This window comes from Bos indicus x Bos taurus, chromosome 18, assembly GCF_003369695.1.
Source record: "Bos indicus x Bos taurus breed Angus x Brahman F1 hybrid chromosome 18, Bos_hybrid_MaternalHap_v2.0, whole genome shotgun sequence".
Taxonomy (NCBI): Eukaryota; Metazoa; Chordata; class Mammalia; order Artiodactyla; family Bovidae; genus Bos; species Bos indicus x Bos taurus.
The window spans coordinates 21,037,910-21,058,345 of record NC_040093.1 but is presented as its reverse complement, the minus strand read 5'-3'; the positions used below and the strand labels follow the sequence as shown (position 1 = coordinate 21,058,345).

The 20,436-nt window shown below is 40.6% G+C and overlaps 1 protein-coding gene across 1 annotated transcript; it reads left to right on the top strand.

Moving 5' to 3' along the window:
* The first annotated feature begins 1,462 nt into the window (after positions 1 to 1,462).
* On the top strand, positions 1,463 to 19,915 carry PDCD2L (programmed cell death 2 like). The gene is made up of 7 exons (XM_027515967.1): positions 1,463 to 1,771; positions 1,886 to 2,052; positions 2,199 to 2,259; positions 3,120 to 3,493; positions 4,379 to 4,489; positions 10,341 to 10,489; positions 19,726 to 19,915. The coding sequence occupies exons 1-7, from the start codon at positions 1,664 to 1,666 to the stop codon at positions 19,854 to 19,856; spliced, it is 1,101 nt and encodes a 366-aa protein (XP_027371768.1). The 5' UTR covers positions 1,463 to 1,663; the 3' UTR covers positions 19,857 to 19,915.
* The last annotated feature ends 521 nt before the right edge of the window (positions 19,916 to 20,436 follow it).

The window sequence follows — 20,436 nt, the reverse complement described above, 5'->3', positions numbered from 1 at the left end:
TACAAAGCCTGAAATAGTACTTCTGCAACATGCTTTTTTTAAGTCCAATTTATTGAGGTGTAATTTACATATAGTAAAATTCATCTTTGGTGTACAGTTCTGACAATTCTATCCAGTCATGTAGCCAGCGCAAGTGAGATCTATAGCATTTTCATCACCCCAAGTTCTGGCATCCTTTTGTGGTCAATCTCTGCCCCCTAAACCCAGACTCTCTGGCAAGCATCGATTTGACTACAAAGGTACCTTTTCCAGAATGTGGCCTTTTGTATCTAGCTTCTTTCACTTAGCACTACCTTTTTAAAATTCCCCTGGGTGTGCTACAGGCATCTTAAAATTTTTATTATGGAAAAACTCGAACATATAAAATTCAAATAGCATAACAGACCACCCTGTGCCTCACACCAAACTCGAACAATTACCAATCCAGGGCCAATTTTATTTCATCTACGGACCCCTCCCATCACGTACCAACCCTCAGATACATCATTTCATCTACAGTATAGGCATTTCAATGTGTCTAAAAAATGTGGGCTTCCCTGGTGGCTCAGATGATAAAGAATCTGCCTGCAATGCAGGAGACCGGGCTTTGATCCCTGGGTCAGGAAGATCCCCTGGAGAAGGAAATGGCAACCCATTGCAATATTCTTGCCTGGAGTGTTCCATGGACAGAGGAGCCTGGTGGGCTACAGTTCATGGGTCGCAAAGAGACACGACTGAACGACTAATACTTTATACATTTTTTCTCTAAAAATTTAGGACCCTCTTTTTTTATTTTTTCCGGGGGTGGGGTGGGGTGGGGGCTTGTTTAGGAGAGTGCTATTCCCCTCCAATTTTTGGGGGGGCTGCCCCTTGGGCAAGTGGAATCTACCAGGGATCGAACCCCGCCCACTACATTGGAAGCTCGGAGTCAGAGCCACCGGACCGCCAGGGAAGTCCCCCCTGATTTTAGATAAAACTTCTCGGCAAGATACCTCACAGTAGATGGTACCTACTTCCTTTCGCGGCGCATTACCAGGGGAAAAAAAAACATCTGGAATCCAGGATATTAAATTTCAGTTCAGTCGCTCAGTCGTATCCGACTCTTTGCGACCCCATGAATCGCAGCACGCCAGGCCTCCCTGTCCATCACCAACTCCCAGACTTAACTCAAACTCACGTCCATCGAGTCGGTGATGCCATCCAGCCATCTCATCCTCTGTCATCCCCTTCTCCTCCTGCCCCCAATTCCTCCCAGTATCAGTCTTTTCCAATGAGTCAACTCTTCGCATGAGGTGCCAAAGTATTGGAGTTTCAGCTTTAGCATCATTCCTTCCAAAGAACACCCAGGACCGATTTCCTTGCAGTCCAAGGGACTCTCAAAGAGTCTTCTCCAGCACCACAGTTCAAAAGCATCAATTCTTCGGCGCTCACAGTCCAACTCTCACATCCATACATGACCACTGGAAAAACCATAGCCTTGACTAGACGAACCTTTGTTGGCAGAATAATGTCTCTACTTTTGAATATGCTATCTAGGTTGGTCATATTAGAACTCCCAAATTACATCTCCCAGAAGGTCTAGGAGGGGCGGGGCTGTCCCACAGGCGTCAGCGAAGCGCATGCGCAGAGAGGCGCACCCTCTCGGCTGCCGTAGCCCGCCTCTTCACTTGTTCTCCCGGTCGTCATGGCGGCTGTTCGGAAACCCGTGCTGCTCGGGCTTCGAGATGCTGCAGTGCACGGCCGTCCTACGGGGCCGAGCGCCTGGACCGCAAGCAAGCTGGGCGGCGTTCCGGTGAGGTGGGGCGCGGGAGCCGGGGTCGGCTGGAGCTGGTGTTGGGCTACGGGGTGAGGGAGTGGGCGAGGTCCCTGGACAAAGTCAGGGTCTGAGCGCCTTCCTTGTCCTCAGGACGCCCTGCCCGCCGTGGCAGCTCCGAGGCCGGTGTGTGAACTGTGCCGGCAACCGCTTGCCCTCGTGGTGCAGGTGTACTGCCCGCTGGAAGGCTCTCCTTTTCATCGACTCCTGCACGTGTTCGCTTGCCCTCGCCCTGAGTGCGGTAGCGGCGGGGCGCGCAGGTAGGCGGGGAAGTAGCTGAGCTGCCCACAGGATTTATGTCGAGTGGGCGGGAGCGGCGGCCGCGCCAGCTGCACCGGGAGGGGACTGGCCAGCCCTCCGGCAGTTGGCGATGCAGTCCTCACCGCGGTTTTTCTTTACTATGAAGTTGGAAGGTGTTCCGCTCCCAGTGCCTGCAGATGAGAGAGAAAGAGACTCAGGACGCTCAGGTAACGCAGTTGTGACTATCATATTGTTGTTTAGTCGCTAAATCGTGTCTCTTTGCGACCCCATGGACTGCCTGCAAAGATAGGACTGCAGAACAAAATCCAGCTTTTCTTTCCCAATAAATGTTGCTTTATATATTCACTGAGTTCTTAATGTGTGCGAAGCATTGTGCTAGCAATAATAGGAATAAAAAGGTGGTGTTTGCCTATATTTCTTGGGGTTCAATTGCAGATAATAGAAAAGCGTTTTGACTTTTTATAGCTGAGACTGATTTAAAGTTAAGTTTTTCCTTATCTTACTAGATAGGCTGGAGGAAATTACTCCAGGAGTGACCAGCAGAACTACACCTCAGAACTGTCCTGTCAGGGAGCTGCCATGACACCCCTCATGCAGTCTGGAAGCCCAGATGTATTCTGATGAAGTTGCCCTTGTCAGAACTGTTGACTCCAGAGCCTTGCTCTGTCTCCATCTACATACCAGCTGCCTTTTGCTTCATGGTCACTCTTTCTACTTCATTCTGTCAAGTTTGTCTCTCTAGTGTTCCTTATGAGCGGACCCCCTGACCATATCTAGAACCCTAGCTGCTTAGGAGTCTGGGAAATGTAGTTCTTTCTTACCAGCTTCTGTAGTATATGAAGCACAACTGAAAGCGGTGTTGAAGAAACCACCATAGTATATCTGCCACAGTGCCCCTGAAAAGGAAACACAACATTCCTCACCTCCAACATGCTTTTGAGTAAACCATGAGGTGCTGGAGTGGGAGGGGCAGATGTAAGGTTCGTTCAGGAAGGTGAAGGATTAGGTGGCTCAGGAAGCCAAGGGAACAGTGTGCTTGAACCTCATTCGCTGGGTATTTTTCCAGAAACAGGAAAATGGCCTCACAGCTGAGGATTGGTGTGAAGGTGCAGATGACTGGGGAAGTGACAGTGAGGAAGCGTCTCCACTGCAGCCTGTCTCGGAGTTTGGAAATGATTTGAGCAATGCCAAGGACAGAGACTGGACCTCCCAGCTCCAGGACCTCCGCCTGCAGGATACTGTCCCAGGTGTTGCTCCTCCTGCACCTCCTGGGGGAGGGCCGGCCTTGCCTCCTTCGGTGCCGCAGTTCCTGCCCTATTACATCTGTGTCGTCGATGAGGATGACTACACGGACTTCATCAGTCTGGACCATGCTCAGAGCCTTCTGAGGGAGTATCAGCAGAGAGAAGGAGTTGATATGGAACAGCTGCTTTCCCAAAGGTGAGTGTGTGTGCTGTTGAGTTTGAGAGGTGGTGTGATCAGGAGGCTTCCAGAGTTGGTACTCTTTGGTTTTATCCTCAAAACTGGGGATACTTTTTCAGGCAGAACTTTTTCAGGTCTGACACACCTACAGGCGTGTTGGTGTTTGAAAATACTCCATAATGGAGAAAGACATGACAAGAGCCGGTGGGTATATGACTTTTTATTTTGTTTATTTATTTGTTTTATTTTTGGCTGCCCTGAGTCTTTGTTGCTGTACACAGGCTTTCTCTAGTTGCGACGAGTCGGGGCTACTCTCTATTTGTAACGTGCAGGCTTCTCATTGCAGTGGCTTCTCTTATTGCAGAGCTGGGACTCTAGAGTCTGGGCTCAGTAGTTGTGGTGCATGGGCTTAGTTGTCATGAGATATGGGGGAATCTTCCTGGACCATGGATTGAACCAGCATCCCCTGCACTGCAGGGCGGATTCTTAACCACGGGACCACCAGGGAAGCCCCATGGTGACTTTTTACATTGCAAATAATTATCCAGTGTTGAAAATGGCTAAGAAGCAGGGCTTGGGAGAAAGTTGGGCAGGGGGTTACTGTTATTCGTTATAAAGTGTTAAACTTATGATTTTTAAGTTATGTACGTATATTTTACTGTGGTAAAGTTTTTAAAATTGTGTACTCTGTTTCTTTTTTAAAAAACTTATCTATTTATTTAGGCCGCCCAGAGCAGCTTGTGGGATTTTAGTTCTGCAACCAGGGATTCAATCTGGGCCCTCAGCAGTGAGAATGTGGAGTCCTAACTAGTGGACTACCCGGAAATTCCCTGTGTACTGTTCTAAATACAGTTAATTCTCTGAATGTAGACACACAAAAGTGTTTTCTGCTTTTCTTTTTAGTCTGTCTAGTGATGGTGATGAAAAATATGAGAAGACTGTAATTAAAAGTGGAGATAAGATGTTTTACAAATTCATGAAGAGAATTGCTGCTTGTCAGGAGCAGATTTTAAGGTAAATGCACATTTCCTTTTATTGTTTTTCTTGTTGATGCAAAAGTAATGTGTGTTAGTTAGGAAAACACAGAAAAACAGAACAAGAAAACCAAAATCTACAATATTCCCCAAACCAAGAAGCTAAGATTTTAGTGTATTAAGTTATTTTTTACATATCTGAATGTATATGTGTAAGTAGGTATTGTGTGTATTCTTTTATTGTTGTGAATTGGGGTCATGGAATATAGCTATTCTCTTTTCATAAACATTCATTGGTATTGAGGGTTTCCCTATGTATTAAAAATTCTTCCAAGTGATTTTCTTCTGTTTTATTTTATTTTATTTTTTGCCTCCCTCCCCGCCCCCCTCTTCTGTTTTAAATTTAAATTTAAAACACATTTTTAAGACTCAAAAACATAGAAGTATGTACATGTGCATATATGTATAAATATAACGGAATAATTCCTTTCCTACTATTCATATCTATCAGGTCATCACTGTTGTTAGTTCCTGTGTGTGCTTATGTAATTTCTTTATGCATGTCAAAGCAAATGTCACATGTTACTTTCCTTTTTTTTTTTTTTAATCACAAGAAAGCATTCAAGAAACATTCTGTTTCCTGCTTTTTCAACTGTGCTATTATCTATTATTGTATCTTTTCAGAACATTAAGAACTATATTAAAAAAAAAAGTTACTGTAGTCCCATGTCCATTTTACTTGTTGATGGACTTTTAGTGAGCAAGTATTTCTCTAGGATGCATTTCCTGAAGTGGCATAGTTAAGCAGAAGGGTTTATGCAATTGTGGTTTTAATTGCTAGCACCCAGTTTTCTCCCATTGGACTTTTAATTCCTGCTGGCAATATATGATCTTTAATTCCTACTGGCAACCTATAAGTGCCTGTTTTCCGGTGGCCTTGCCAGCAGGGTGAGGTTCATGCTTTTGTATTTCTGTCAATTCACGGTGAAAAAGGGCATCTTGGTATAATATTACCTGATTTTTTTCTTATGAATATCTTCTTCTGTGTTGTGGAATTACTTCTGTTGGGTGGGCCAAAAGTTTGTTCAGGTTTTTCTGTAAGATCTTACAGAAACCTTTTTGGCCTCCCTATTGTCTATTCATAACCTTTACCCATTTTTCCATAAGTTCTTGTTCCTTTTGATTTTTAGGAACTTTTTATCTATTAGAGAGATTATGATGATTAATTTTATATGATTAAAATCATCATGATTTATTTTCTGGGCCTGTTTGTTTTTTGACTTTGCTTGTGGCAGTATTGCTGGGTGTTTGATTGTTTCCATCTGGTTTGTTTCAGTTTTGCATAGTTTAGTGCTGCAGTATGCATCCTGTTTACAACTCCTGGAATGTCGTAGTGATTTCTGTCTAAGCTAGTTCTAGGAGCGAAATTGAGGATTGAAATTTTGAAGTTTAAAGGTTCGTGATACATATTGTTCGACTGTAGTTTTTATTCCAGAGTACAAAGTCAGACTTTACTCTTGATTCTTGGCATCCTAATTTTATTGATGATAATTCACTTTATTTCTCCTTACTTTAATTAGGCATGACAACTAGAGATGCTGTGTTGAAAACATGCCCAAATTATGAAACCTTCAAGCCCCTCAGTAGTGACAGTAATTCTTAGTTGGAGACCACCCTTTGGGAGGGGCCTCTTCACTGATGAGACTCAATGCTCACACTGATCCTCTCCTCCTCCAGGGCTGAGTTATTGTGTGCTGGGCTTGGAGTTGGTCCAATAACAACCGCTCTTGGTGCTGGCCACAAAAGTACCTGGTCTGGTCAGAGGAGACAGGACACTATATGCTATGATAGGTGCCCAACGGAGATGTGAACAAGTGTGCCAGCAACCCAGAGGAGGGACCAGGGGCCTTTGCCTGTTTCATCAGGAAAGGCACCATGCGGGAGACACACTTGGAGCCCCTAGCCCATACCCTGTAGGATAAAGGCCAAGGATGCTTTGTGTCACAGAAGTAACTGATGAAGGAAAAAGATAGCCAAGTGCATCATGGCGGGATAGGGGCAAGCCAGTGGGCTGGACACCATGGTGTCTGAAGTGAGAACAGCTTGGTTCTTGCCTCCCACAGCTCCAAACCTTGACCTCCTTTAGGACACACACCCTTGTTGTCCTCCTTGACAGACTGGGTACTCCCCAGACTTGGTGTCTAGAACTGGCATGGATTAGGTATGTTTTCAATCCATTTCTTACTAAAGAATTTGTATTTTATTCTGTAGCCAGTGGATGCCAGGGGAGTGATATGATCACTCGAGATTCAAGGAATCCAGGTGAGAGATGGTATAAGGTTTTGGATCAAGGCAGAGGATGTGGGAAACAGGGAATGAGTTTGGGAGATGTTTGTATAATGGCAGTTCTTGGTGACCCTTGGATATGAGAGTAAAAGATTGGAAGGCAACAAAGTGGTTTTGAGCTTCTGGCTTGTGAAATTGGATGAGTGTTGATGCAGTGCTGGAGATGAGGATTTCGGAGGGTGTTATTTGGGGGGTGGAGTCTTGATTGTTCTTAGACTACAGAGTGTGTCTTTGTCATTTTGATTTACATCTTTGAAACTAAATCTTTGTTATAGTAGTTTTGGTTTTATTTCCCTTGCACATTCTACTTTACAAGTTTCTTATACCGAAGCCATAATACTTTGTAATAAGTAACAACTGCCTAGAGGATATTGAATAAGAGGTCTTGGAAGTTCAGGGCCTGGGTTTTCCATTTCTAGTTGAAGGTCCATGGGCAATTCACTTAACCTTTCTTATCCTCAGTGCCTCGTCTCCAAAATGAGGATGATAATACAACTACCTATTTCTTAGGATCCCTCTGGGAACTAAATGAGGTGATGATGAAAATACTCTGTACAACCATAAATACTGACTGTTGTTTGAAACCCACTATGCTGTTTTGGGGAAGCAGAGATCTATAAGGATCTCTTAATGGTATTGGTGTACTTATGTATTCATGATCTTTGGCAGTGAGGACAGTATGTTATTCTCATGCAAAGCATAGTACCTACATATAGTAGGTATTTGTGATACCGGTACATTTTCAAACATGGTAGGGATGAAAAGAACCTTGGTTTTGGTCTTAGAAGACTTGGCCTTGGGGCAGATGACTATTTACTCTTCTGTAAAATGGGCCTAATGCCTACTTTGTAGGATGTTTGGAAGGATTCAGTGAGCACGTTCATTCATTCAGCTAATATTTACAGAGTCTACGCCAGATGTTAGGTGCTGTTATAGATGCTGCAGGTACAACAGAAAATGACACAAAGTCCTTGTTTTTATATATTTTACCTTCTAGTGAGAGAGTTTAAAAATAAAAAGATACATTGTGTGATTTCCACAAGTGATAAATGAGGAAAATAAAACATAACTTCTAAATAGGATGTCACAGAGGCTCTCAGAGGAAATGACATATCCAGCAGGTTATAGTATATAAAAATGACAACACAGGGAAAACGTGGAAAAATGGGTCTAGATACAGTGGTCAGAGTAAAATCACGTGGTCTCTCTATCCTAATACCTGGTTACAGTGAATATAAAAAGTAAAAATCAACCAAAAATAAAGTAGAAAAAAACAAACTTTAAAAAGAAAATCCCTTCCATCTGCATTGAAATAAGGAAAGAAACTTAATACCATAAAACTCAAAGTGGCAATCCAGGATGTGATATCACTAAAAGTCTAATACAGTTCTGGATGCCTCACATGTATTTATTTATATAGTTAACTTTCTTTTCACAGAGGAAGGTACATTTCTGTACCTTCAGTGTGAGTTCTAGCCATTCAACCTTCTTCTCTCACTTCTTGAAGATACACTGATAAGTCCACAGCATCCTGAGAATTGTGGTAATAATGTTGAGTCTGGAAAGAAGCAAACAGGAGAAGAATCTGTATCTTCTGCTGTAGCGCTTTTGGCCACACAACTGGGTGTGGTGCGGGTGAAGATACAGGGAATTAGGAATTGCCTCTCAGAAGCAAAAGTTGGGTTCCATGATACGATACAGAAATGATAAAGAAGTCAAGGGCAATTTCTTGCCCATTAGAGTGGGATCCCCCAACATGTAAGACATTTTACACTATCTCAGTAAAAAGGAAGCCCAGGTGTTCTAGTAGATTGCACTGAGTCTTACAGAACTCTACCCCCACCCCGATTCACCTACAGAAGAGTACAAGAAATGAAAAATGTGTTTGGAGAAGGGGAAAAGAACAGACCTCTGATGTGAGATTGACAGGAAGTCAGTAAGAAAACCCACACATTGTTTTGGAGCAAACTGGTGGTCTAAACAGAGTTGCCCTCTTGAGGCCTGAACTAGCTGAAAAGTGGCAGGCCACCCATGTAATCATACTGTTGGTAGTAAAATTAGAGAAGTGAATAGTGCATACAAAAATGCGCCAAGAACCATATCTGGAAGAAAAGATAATCTGAGGAACACATAATTCCCAGCAGAGTTTTCAAGATACAGATGAACTTTGTAAGACAATGTGTTCAGTAAAACCAAGAGCTCCAAGTTGAGAAAATAAGATGCCAAGGGAAGTTGAATTGCTAAAGAAATCAAGCCACACATTGTGTATCTAATAAATTTAGAAGTAGTCGACTTGGCTGAAAATCAAAGTACTGATGTGAAGAGAGTTTCAAAAATCTCATGAATGCTGAACAAAAAGACAAAGTAATTAGAAGGCGCTATCTTGGAAGGTCGGAGAAGGCAATGGCACCCCACTCCAGTACTCTTGCCTGGAAAATCCCATGGACGGAGAACCCTGGTGGGCCGAGGTCCATGGGGTTGCTGAGAGTCGGACACAACTGAGCGACTTCACTTTCACTTTTCACATTCATGCATTGGAGAAGGAAATGGCAACCCACTCCAGTGTTCTTGCCTGGAGAATCCCAGGGACGGGGGAGCCTGGTGGGCTGCTGTCTATGGGGTCGCACAGAGTCGGACACGACTGAAGCGACTTAGCAGCAGCAGCAGCATCTTGGAAGGTGGATAAATATAATTGCTATAAAGATAACAGGTGTCCAAAGAAGAGAACTCAACAAATGGATCCAAAACAATACTCAAAGATAAAATAGGATATTTTCTCCAAAATGAAATAAGAACTAAATCTGGGGATATTAAAGTACATTGATGACAAGAGTGATTGAAGTGAGAGACTTAATCTGGTGGTTGTTTTAAAAATATTGTCCATGAGGGTCCTATTGTATGGCACAGGGAACTGTAATCAGTATCCTGTGATAAACCATAATGGAAAAGAAAGAAAAAGAGTCACTTTGCTGTACAGCAGAAGTTAAACACACATTGTAAATCAACTATACTTCAATGAAATTTTTAAAAGCATAAAGTGTGTCTGAAAAGTTCATCATTTTGGCTATGGCTCTCCATGTATTTATTTTCTTTATGGGTTAGTTTTTTCTGCTTCTTTGCATATCTAGTAACTTAAAAAAATATTTACTGGAAACTGTATGTTGGAGGAAAATAGATACTGAAGTTGATACTCATCCCTTAGGGGTGCACACCCCTTCTTCTGTAAGGCCAGAACTGTGGGGAGCTGAGTCTCAATCTGCAATTGAGCAGAGTCTGGGCTTTGTTGCAGTTTTAGTTCAATTTAGTTCAATATTAGCTTTAGTGCCTTCATCTAGACTTTAAATCAAGCATTGATAAGAATTCAGATGTCTTGCTATCATTTCCAGCCTTGCAGCTAGTTTTCTGGGCCTTTGATTTTCTTTGCTATCTGGTTTTGCTCCGGATATTCTCCAAGAAAGAAACAAAATCGATTAAGTGTAGTCTTGGATGTTAACATGTGACTTGTATGTGGCCTTAATTCAGCGTTCTTTTTCTCCTTATTCTAGGTACTCCTGGAGTGGAGAACCACTTTTTTTGACCTGCCCTACATCAGAAGTCACTGAACTCCCAGCCTGCAGCTACTGTGGAGCCCGAAGGATATTTGAGTTTCAGCTTATGCCAGCACTGGTCAGCATGCTCAGAAGTGCTAATTTAGGTAAAGGGCCCTTTATTTATTTGAGTTTGTGGGTTTCTGGCACTAATTTGGGATTAGTTTTTAAAATGAAAACCTAGTGTTTCATCTTTGTTTCCTTATAAAATATAAGCATTACAGAAAATTTGGGAACTTAGAATAATTTTTAGGAGACATATTTGTTGCTTCCGTTCGGGGCTAGTATAAATAAAGTTGCTTTGAACATTTGTGTACAGGCCTTTGTATGGACATAGGCTTTTGGATTAAGTATCTAGGAGAAAAGCAGTTGAATCGTGCGGTAGGTGTGTGTTTGACTTTTTAAGACACTGCCACCTTGTTTTCTAAAGAGCCTGTGCCACTTACATCACAACTGACAGTACATGAGAGTTGCACCTCCTTGGCAATACTCGACACGGTCTGTCGTGTTCATTTCAGTCTCATGAGTGTGTAGCGACATCGCATGGTTTTCATTTGTGTTTCTCTAATAACTAATGATTTTGAGCATCATTTTCATGTGCTGATTTATCACTATATATTTTCTCTGGTGAAGTGTCTGTTCTAATCATTTTCTCTTTCTAAAATTTGGGTAGTTTGTCTTCTTATTGAATTCTGAGAGTTTTGTATGTATTCTGGATACAAGTCCTTCATCTGGTATATAATGTACAAATATTTTCTCTAAGTCTAGCTTGCCAATTTTTATTTTGGGGTTTTTTTTCTTTTTTTTTTTAGTGTAGACTTTATTCTTTAGAAGCTTTCAATTTACAGAGAAATTGCGAAATAAGGACCTAGAATTCCCATATACCTCACGTCCAGTTTCCCCTTTATTAAAATAAATTTATACTAATACAGTACTTTTGTTATAATTAATGAGCCAATATTAATACATTATTAACTAAAGTCCATAGTTTATTTAGATTTCCTTAGTTTTTACCTAATATCCAAGAGCCCATCCAGGATATCACTTGGTGTGTCTCTTGCCTGTGATGAAAATTCAGACTTCCTCATTTTTCTTAAGCAAGATTTTTTTAAAAGAAATATTTATTTATTTATTTGGCTGCACCAGGTCTTTGTTGCAGCATGTGGGATTTTTAGCTGTAGAATGTGGGATCTAGTTCCCTGACCAGGGATCAGACCTGACCCCCTGCATTGTGAGTGTGGAGTCTTAGCCACTGGACCACCAGAGACATGCCAGGACTGCCTCGTTTTTGATGACTTTGACAATTTGTGGGAGTACTGGTCACTTATTTTGTAAGATGCCCCTCTTTTGGATTCATCTGATTTTTTTTCTCATAATTAGAATGAGACTACAGATTATTGAGAAGAAAATCATGGGGTGTGGGGTAAAGTGCCATTTTCTTCCTGTCACTCATCTTATCAAGGGTGCCTCTTTAAACATTGATTGTTGATGTTGGCTGGTATTTTAGGTTTGTCCACTTGAAAACAGTGCCTTTTTCTCCCCCTTCCATAAAGTACTGACTTGTCTTTTTATTCTCTAAACTGTCCTTTTAAAAACAGTTTTTAATTTTGAAGCACAATTTATTAATCTTTTCTTATATGAATTATGTTTGTGATATCTTGTCTAAGAAATGATTGCTTAGCCCAAGGACACAAGTTTTGTTTCTAGTTTTACATTTAGATTTATGTCCATTTTGAGTTAAATTTTATATATGGTATAAGGTATGGTTCAAGTTCCTTCTTTTCCATGTGAATATCCAGTTGTTTCAGCACCACTTATTGATAAGACTCTTCTTCTCTGCTCAAGTATCTTTTACCTTTGTTGAATATTGGTTGTCCATATATGTGTTAATTTGTTTCTGTACTCTTTATTCTGCATTCTGTTCCATTAATCTGTTTTTCTGTTTTGACACCACTGCCACACTATCTTGACCACTGTAGCTTTGTAAGATTTGTTGTTGTTGTTTAGTCACTACGTCATGTTTGACCCTTTGCGACCCCATGGACTGCAGCATGACAGGCTCCCATGTCCTTCACTGTCTCCCAGAGTTTGCTCAGATTCATGTCCATTGAGTCCATGATGTTATCTAACCATCTCATCCTCTGCCGCTCCCTTCTCCTTTTGCCTTCAGTCTTTCCCAGCATCAGGGTCTTTTCCAGTGAGTCAGTTTTTCTTATCACGTGGCCAAAATATTGGATTTGTAACTTGGTTGTATCAGTCTTTCAGCTTTATTCTTCCTTTTCAAAAATATTTTGACTCTTCCAGATCATTTGCATTTCTGTGGGGTTTTTTAAAATTGCATTTTATTTCTTAATTCTTTAACTGAGCTGTCCGATAAGTTAGCCATTCTATATGTGCATGCTCAGTCACTCAGTCATGTCTGACTGTTTGCGACCCCATGGATTGCAGCCTGCCAGGCTCCTGTGTCCTTGGGATTCTGCAGCCAAGAATACTGGAGTGGGTTGCTATTTCCTCAACTTCTTAAAAAAGTAAAAGACTTTCTGGGATTTTGTTTGGTATTGCGTTGGTTCTCTGGATCAGATCGAGGAGAATTGACATCTTAACAATGTTGAGTCTTCCAGTCCATGTAACTAGTATCTCTCTCCATTTATTTAGGTTCTCTTTAATTTCTTGCAATAGAGTCTTATACTTTTCGGTGTAGAGTCTTGCATATCTTTTTTCAGTTTTGTGTCTATGTGTTAAATGTTTTTTTATGCTATGATAAATGGCATTTAAAAAATTTCAGTTTCTGATGTTTGCTGCTAGTATTAATATGTTTAAATATAACTGATTTTTTGAAAAATGTATTATAAAATACACGTACTTAAAAATTGACCATTTTAGCCGTTTCTTTAAGTGTATAATTTAGTGATATTAAATATATTCACAGTGTTATGTAACTGTCACCACTGTTTTATTCCCAGAACTTTTTTGTTATCCCAAACAAAAAAATCAGTCTGTACTCATTAACTACTCTGCCCCTCCCGTAAAAGAATGAGCCCCACCCCCCACCCCAGCTCATTTTCTCTTCCCCTAGTTGCTGGTAACCTCTATTCTGTCCATTTCTGTCTCTTTGAATTTGCCTATTCTAGACACCTGACATAAGTGGAATCATATGATATTTGTCCTTTTGTGTCTGGCTCATTTCATTTATCATAATATCTTCAGGGCTCATGTTGTAGCATGTATCAAAATTTCTTTCCTTTTTATAGTTCATTCATGATATACAGAGTTCACTGTATAATACAGATTTTTTAAATTCTTTAACTTGGTGGTGGGGCTTTCCATCTTTTGGCTACTATGAGTAATGCTGCTGGTAACATTGGATACAGATACATTTGAGTCACTGTTTTTAGTGTTTTTGGGTATATCCTCTGAATGGCATCCCTGGGTCTTAATTTCTTTATTTTTTTGGCTGCACTGTGCAGCATGTGGGATCTTAGTTCCCTGCCCAGGGATGGAACCTATGCCCCTTGCAGTGGAAACATGGAATCCTGACCACTGGACTACCAGGGAAGTCCCCAACCATGTCATCTTAAGAGCTGTAAACACATATGTTGAAAACAAAGACAAATCAGTGACCTAATTGTTTACCTTAAGGAACTAGAAAAAGAAGACCAACCAACCAAAACTCACAGAAGAAAGGAAAGAATAAAGGCTAGGGCAGAGCCTTTAAGGATAATATAAAAACAACAGAAAACTGTTCAGAACCAAGTTTTTTGCTGTGGATTCGTTAGGATTTTCTACATATAATATCAGATCATCTGTATTTCCTAATATATATTTTATGGGGCTTCCCAGGTGGCGCTAATGGTTAAGAACCCACCTGCCAATGCAGGAGACCTAGAGACTTGGGTTCAGTCCCTGGGTTGAGAAGATCCCCTGGAGGAGGGCATGGCAACCCACTCCAGTATCCTTGCTTAGTTGCAAAGAGTCGGACACCACTGAGATGACTTAGAGCTTCATATATATATATATATATATATATATATATATATATGTACATATATGTACATATATATACACACATACATATTGCTGTTTGCTAAATATAAGTATTTTACATGGACTAGGGACTGATTACATTTGATCTTTATAACCACTGAGTATTCATATGTGTATTTAAAGTACTTTTTAGAACAGACATGAAAATACTGAATTCACAAAACACGTTTATCCATTGTACAGTATTTTAAAAGTTATTGTGGTTTAATTTTAGGAGCAGAAATTTTCTCTGTTAAGATTATAAGCTAACCAAGGCACACATTTGGCAAAATCATACACAGTTGAGGAATAATGGCTTCTACCTCTTTGCACAGCTGCCATAGTCACTCATGTATAATGAGTGAGTCACTCATGATGATGGGCTTTCTTATGTCAACATTATCTTTTTCCAGTTTATCAATAATTACCTAAGATGCATCATGTACATTTTTTCTTTTATTTCAATATAATCAGTAAATCTTTCCTCTGTGGTGATGAACGTGTTCTTAACACGAACACGCTTTGTCATGTGACGTCACTGTCACATGGGCTACTTCTTGTACACCATCAAAAGCAAGGAAAATTGTTTGCTTTTTATATTCCCAACTTAAATTTATATTTCAATTTAACCTGATTTCTCAGGACCATTTTACATATTCTTTGAATTGCATTAAACCCATAAGAAAGTGAAATTGAAAGTCGCTCAGTCGTGTCCGACTCTTTGCAACCCCAGGGACTATACAGTCCTTGAAATTCTCCAGGCCAGAACACTGGAGTGGGTAGCCCTTACCTTCTCCAGGGGATCTTCTCAACCCAGGAATTGAACTCAGGTCTCCTGCATTGCAGGTGGATTCTTTACCAGCTGAGCTACCAGGGAAGCCCTAAAAACACACAGGAAGAGATCACTGTTTATCTTTATCTACATCACTAGCTATATGGACATTATAATAACATGTAAGTTTTACTTCATTGAAAAGCATTTCAGGGTTTGATCTTAGTATAATTTTTCAAAGGGGTAACTTATTTCTAGGACAAAATATAGCAACAGCTAAAATAATTTGGGAGACTACTATTTCAGTTTCTTTAAATTTGTTACTTTCGGGGGCTTCCCTCCTGGTCCATTGGTTAAAACTCCCCACTTCCATTGCAGGGAGTGCAAGTTCAGTCCTTAGTCAAGGAAGTTCCACTAGTCGTGAGGTGCCACCAAAAAAAAAAGAAAAGAAAAATCATCACTTTCTAGTAACTATCCTAGGAACTGATGAGTTCTACATATGTTTTAAACAATTCTTATTTGAAAACATCAAGATGAAAAACTGAATGTTTGTGGTCAGATTCTGTTATCATCATTCTAATAAGAATATTTGAGTTGCAGATAATTTGATTTTGTTCTGTTAGTGTGGAAATGTAAGTACAGAGACAAAAACAAGCATTCTTGGAAAAAAGATCAGATCAATAGAGATAATTTTACTTCCTCCTTTCTGATTTGGATGCCTTTTATTTCTTTTTCTTGTCCCATTGCTTTGTATAGAACTTCTTCATTGAATATAAGTTGCAAAAGTGGGGATCCTTGTCTTGTTCGTGGTCTTAGGGGAATAGCTTTTAGTTTTTCACCATTGAGTATTATGTTAACTGTGAGTTTTTCATGTATATGGCCTTTTTCAGTTTGAGGAATTTACCTTCTATTCCTCATTTACTGAGTGATTTTTATCACTACAGGGTTTTGAATTTTATCAAATGCTTTTTTCTGCATCAATTGAGATATCATGTAATTCTATTGATTCTATTAATGTGGCATATTACACTGATTTTGGTATGTTTAAACATCTTTTCATTCTTGGGATAAATCTCATTGACTCATAGGATATAAACTTTTTATAAGGTCCCCTTTTTTGGTTTGTTTATATGAGTTTAGTATCTTCTTTCATATCTTTGGGATGTGTTCTGTTTTTTTTAAAATTTTTACTTGTTTCCTGCATTTTCTATTTCCTGCAGTTTACCTTTTTTTCTCTGCTTGTTTTGATCCCTGAGTTTTCTATTGAAGATTTTCTGTAAATATCTGGTAAACCTTGGAAATCACCATTATTTGCCCATGTGTAGGATCATTCCAGTCATCATTCTTGACATAAATGCAGACAGAAAGTTAAAATAGATGTATGACTAGAAATTTTTTTTCTAAAAAGGAAAAGATTTAGTAATACTAAAGTACTAGAATAAATTCATGAAAATTTAACATAAGAAAAATTAAGTGTAAGTGAAGGAGCTGCTGGACTTTTTAGGTAATGGGTTCTTTATTAAAAGAGGCCCTAGTTTCTAAAAGATCTTCTGAAATTAAGAAAATTATATTCATTTCATATTTCCATTTTAAATGGTTTGTATTTGACCCTTTAATAGATAAGGAAATGTTTACCCTACTCCATCTCCACATATTTTAGTATCAGTTTTGCTTTATTAAAGTTATCAGTCTGTATTTTGGAAACATAATTCTCATAGCTGTTTAGCCTGTGAATTCTTTATGCTGTTCTCTCCTAGTTGGATTCCACCATGTAATTGCCTCAAAGAGGGCTCGCAGGTGTGAGCCCTAACTAGTCTGCCTTTCTAGTTGAAGGACAACTTATATGTAAAGTTATTAAGCCCCACTTTCTTTCTTCAAAACTTGGTCAACCCCATGCTGTCACCTTCTAATAGTGAGGGCCCCACCAGCCCTTTTATCTGGTACCTCCTGTCATCTCCCATGGCTGGGCCTCACTGGAAGTACATTTTTCTGAAAATCCCTGAGATCTTTCACGATCATATAGATATCTTTTGGCATTGAATGTTGCTTTGTGGAAGTCTAAAGGTGGACTGATGCCCCTCCACCCTTTGTAACTAACACTGACACCATAGAACTTTCTTTATCCATGAAGTCCAGTCAGTGAACTAACAGGTCTTACGGTCCCATTGTTCTGTAATTCTTGTTTACTTATTTTAGCTGCACTAGGTCTTAGGTATGGCATGAGAGATCTTCGATTTTTGTTGTGGCATGCAGGACCATTAGCTGCATCATGAGAACTTTTAGTTGAGGCATGTGGGATCTAGTTCCCTGACCAGGGATTGAACCCTGGCCTCCTGTTGAGAGGGCAGAGTCTTAGCCACTGAACCACGAGGGAAGTCCCATGCAGTTTTGTTTATCATGGGATTGGATGGGTCTTCGGACCTGCATATTTAGTTTTTCTTGTTTTCTTTCTTTCTTTTTAAGTTGGCCATGCCGTGCGGCTTGCAGGATCTCAGTTCCCCAGCCAGGGGTTGAACCCACACCCTCGGCAGTGAAAGTGAGGAGTTCTAACCACCAGCCTACCAGAGAATTCCCCTGAATGTCTTTTCTGTTGAGTTTGTAGCTTTTCTGTAGAAGCAACACCAGTTGGTTGGGTCACCTTTCTCTTCTCAACTCCATGATAACATCTTTTCTCTTTCCCTCTGCATTCATTGAACTTCTTGGAAGCCTTTCCTTTCTACCTGTAACTAGATTTCACCTGTCTTTTCTGTTTCTTGTGGTTGCTGATGTTTTTTCATTACATGTATAACGGGACTGTTTTGATCTCCATATGCCTCTTTCTCCTCCCTACCCTTCAGTCCCCACTGTGGGAGGTCTCTGGGTTCATGTATAATACTCAGCTATTTCATATTTTATTCTGATTCTTTGCATCTCCTTCTTTCCTCTCCTGGTGGTTACTATTACTGAGGCTGTAGCCTTCTCATGCCCTCTACAAACTGCCTGTTATGCATTTTAGTTGGGAATTTTCTCAAATTCACCAGGTTATTTCTTCAAAATCAGCTCTATTTTACCCTTTTTTGGGACTGTCTTTGACTTTCTTTCCATTATCACCACCTACATTTTATTTATATATATATATATATATATATATATATATATATATATTTATTTATTTGGCTGCTCCAGGTCTTAGTTGCAGCATGAAGAATCTTCTATCTTTGTTGTGGTATGCAGCATGCTATCTCTTTAGTTGTAACATGTGGGATCTAGTTCCCCAACCAGAAATCGAACCCAGGCCCTCTGCACTGGGAGCACGGAGTCTTAGCACTGGACCACCAGGGAAGGCCCAACTGCCTACATTTTTTTTTTAAATTTTTATTTATTTATTTTTGGCTTTGCTGGGTCTTTGTCACTGCATGGGCTTTTCTCTAGTTGTGCCAAGTGGGGGCTCCTCTCTAGTTGCAGTATACAGGGCTTCTTTGGCAGTGGCTTCTCCAGTTGCGCAGCCTGGGCTCTAGGGTGCTTGGGCGTCAGGAGCTGCAGCACATGGGCTTCAGTAGCTGTGGCTCCCACACTCTAGAGCACAGGCTTAGTTGCCTCACCAGCTTAGTTGCTCTGCAGCATGTGGGATCTTCCTGACCTGGGGATTGAACCCATGTCCCCTGCATTGGCAGGCAGATTCGTTACCACTGAGCCACCAGGGAGGCCCTGCCTACATTTTTCCTTTGCTGCTCCAAACCAGTTGCTCAACTCATCCTGTTGACTCCTGTTTTCCTATTCTGATATCAACAGGCTTTCTTATTACTCACGTTCTCTTGATGCCATTTTTCCTGGCTCCATCCATTGATACATTTCTATAAATTCTTATCTATTTTCTGCTTTTTGCCTGTATCCTTTCTTGGACGTAGTGTTCTGTTAGTATGACATTTTAAAATGATCTTCAACGTCAAATAGTCTGGATTTGGCCACACCACGCAGGATGCAAGATCTTAGTTCCTCGACCAGGGATTGAACCTGTGCCCCCTGCAGTGGAAGCACAGAGTTTTAACCACTGGACCACCTGGGAAGTACCATATTTTTAAAGTATATTTTGCTTATCTGTTTTGTTTTTTTTTTTAATCAGCAGTCACTTTCTATAGGAATACTGTGACTGTATTGTGACTGAGTGCTAATGAGCACTGTTTTTGCCTTAAGTAATTATTTTTTCAGCTTGTAAGGTAAAACCACTGCCTGTGGCAACATCAGTTATCCTGATATTGAGCAATCCTTCTCCTTCCTATTAGCGTCTTCTGCTTAACCTTTCTGCTTTACAGATAACACTCAAGATGTGCCAGGCTCTGTTCCAAGTATCTTGTATGTACTAGCTTATTTACTCCACACAGCAATCTTATCATCATGATAAATACATAATAATATCATAGAGGTGAAATCACTAGGTGGTAGAGCTGGGTTTGAACCCAAGCAGTCTTGTTACAGTGTCTGGGCTATATTCACTAAGCAAACTGAATATTGAGTGTATCTCCTAACACTTTCTCTTTATTGGAATCCTGATTATGTTGTATTTTTCAGATCTTTCTGTGGAATTCGGAACCATTCTAATTTACACATGTGAGAAGAGTTGCTGGCCTCAAAATGATCAGGCGCCCATGGAAGAGTTTTGTATTATCCAAGAGGACCCAGATGAATTATTATTTAAGTAGTGCATTTCCTTTTATTTATATAAATTAAACTTTAATGTTTAAATTGTCTTTTTACCTCATTTTGACTCAGAGTTTATTAGCTCTTGTTTCTGTTTGCTTTTTGGCACCTGTGATGGGTCTGGAGCCAGGATTTAGAACCTCTCGTTTATGGGCTGGTTAGCCCTTCAGGGTCAGTGGCCTGCGTCCACAGAGGCAGCTCAGAGCGTGGCTCCTCTGTAGCCCACGGGCAGGTGATCTTATGGAAGACCCTGACGGGTTCTTGGAGGGAGAGGCAGCTGTAGCGCTGTGAGCAGCAGCTAGCCATGTATTACCCCTGCAGCCTCTGCATTTTTGCTGTCCCTGAATGCTGACAGAGCATACTGCTGGGACTGTTCCAGCTGCTTGAGGCTTCTGCCCTGTGACATGAACTGTTGAAGCCTACCACACTTTCCACCCTCATCTACTTCCACCTCTTGCCCCTTTGTCTCTTCTGGACATTGTCCCTCCACCCAGCTATCCACCACTCATCTCCCCTTTCTCCATTTACATTTTATGTTTTTGACTGCTTCCTTGCCCTCTCCCTGCTTCCCAAGGTGGGGAG

Coding starts and splice junctions, on each gene's coding strand:
- PDCD2L (XM_027515967.1), top strand. CDS start 1,664: ATGGCGGCTGTTCGGAAACCCGTGCTGCTCGGGCTTCGAGATGCTGCA. Junction 1,772..1,885: donor GCAAGCTGGGCGGCGTTCCG/GTGAGGTGGGGC, acceptor CCTTGTCCTCAG/GACGCCCTGCCCGCCGTGGC. Junction 2,260..3,119: donor AAGAGACTCAGGACGCTCAG/GTAACGCAGTTG, acceptor GTATTTTTCCAG/AAACAGGAAAATGGCCTCAC.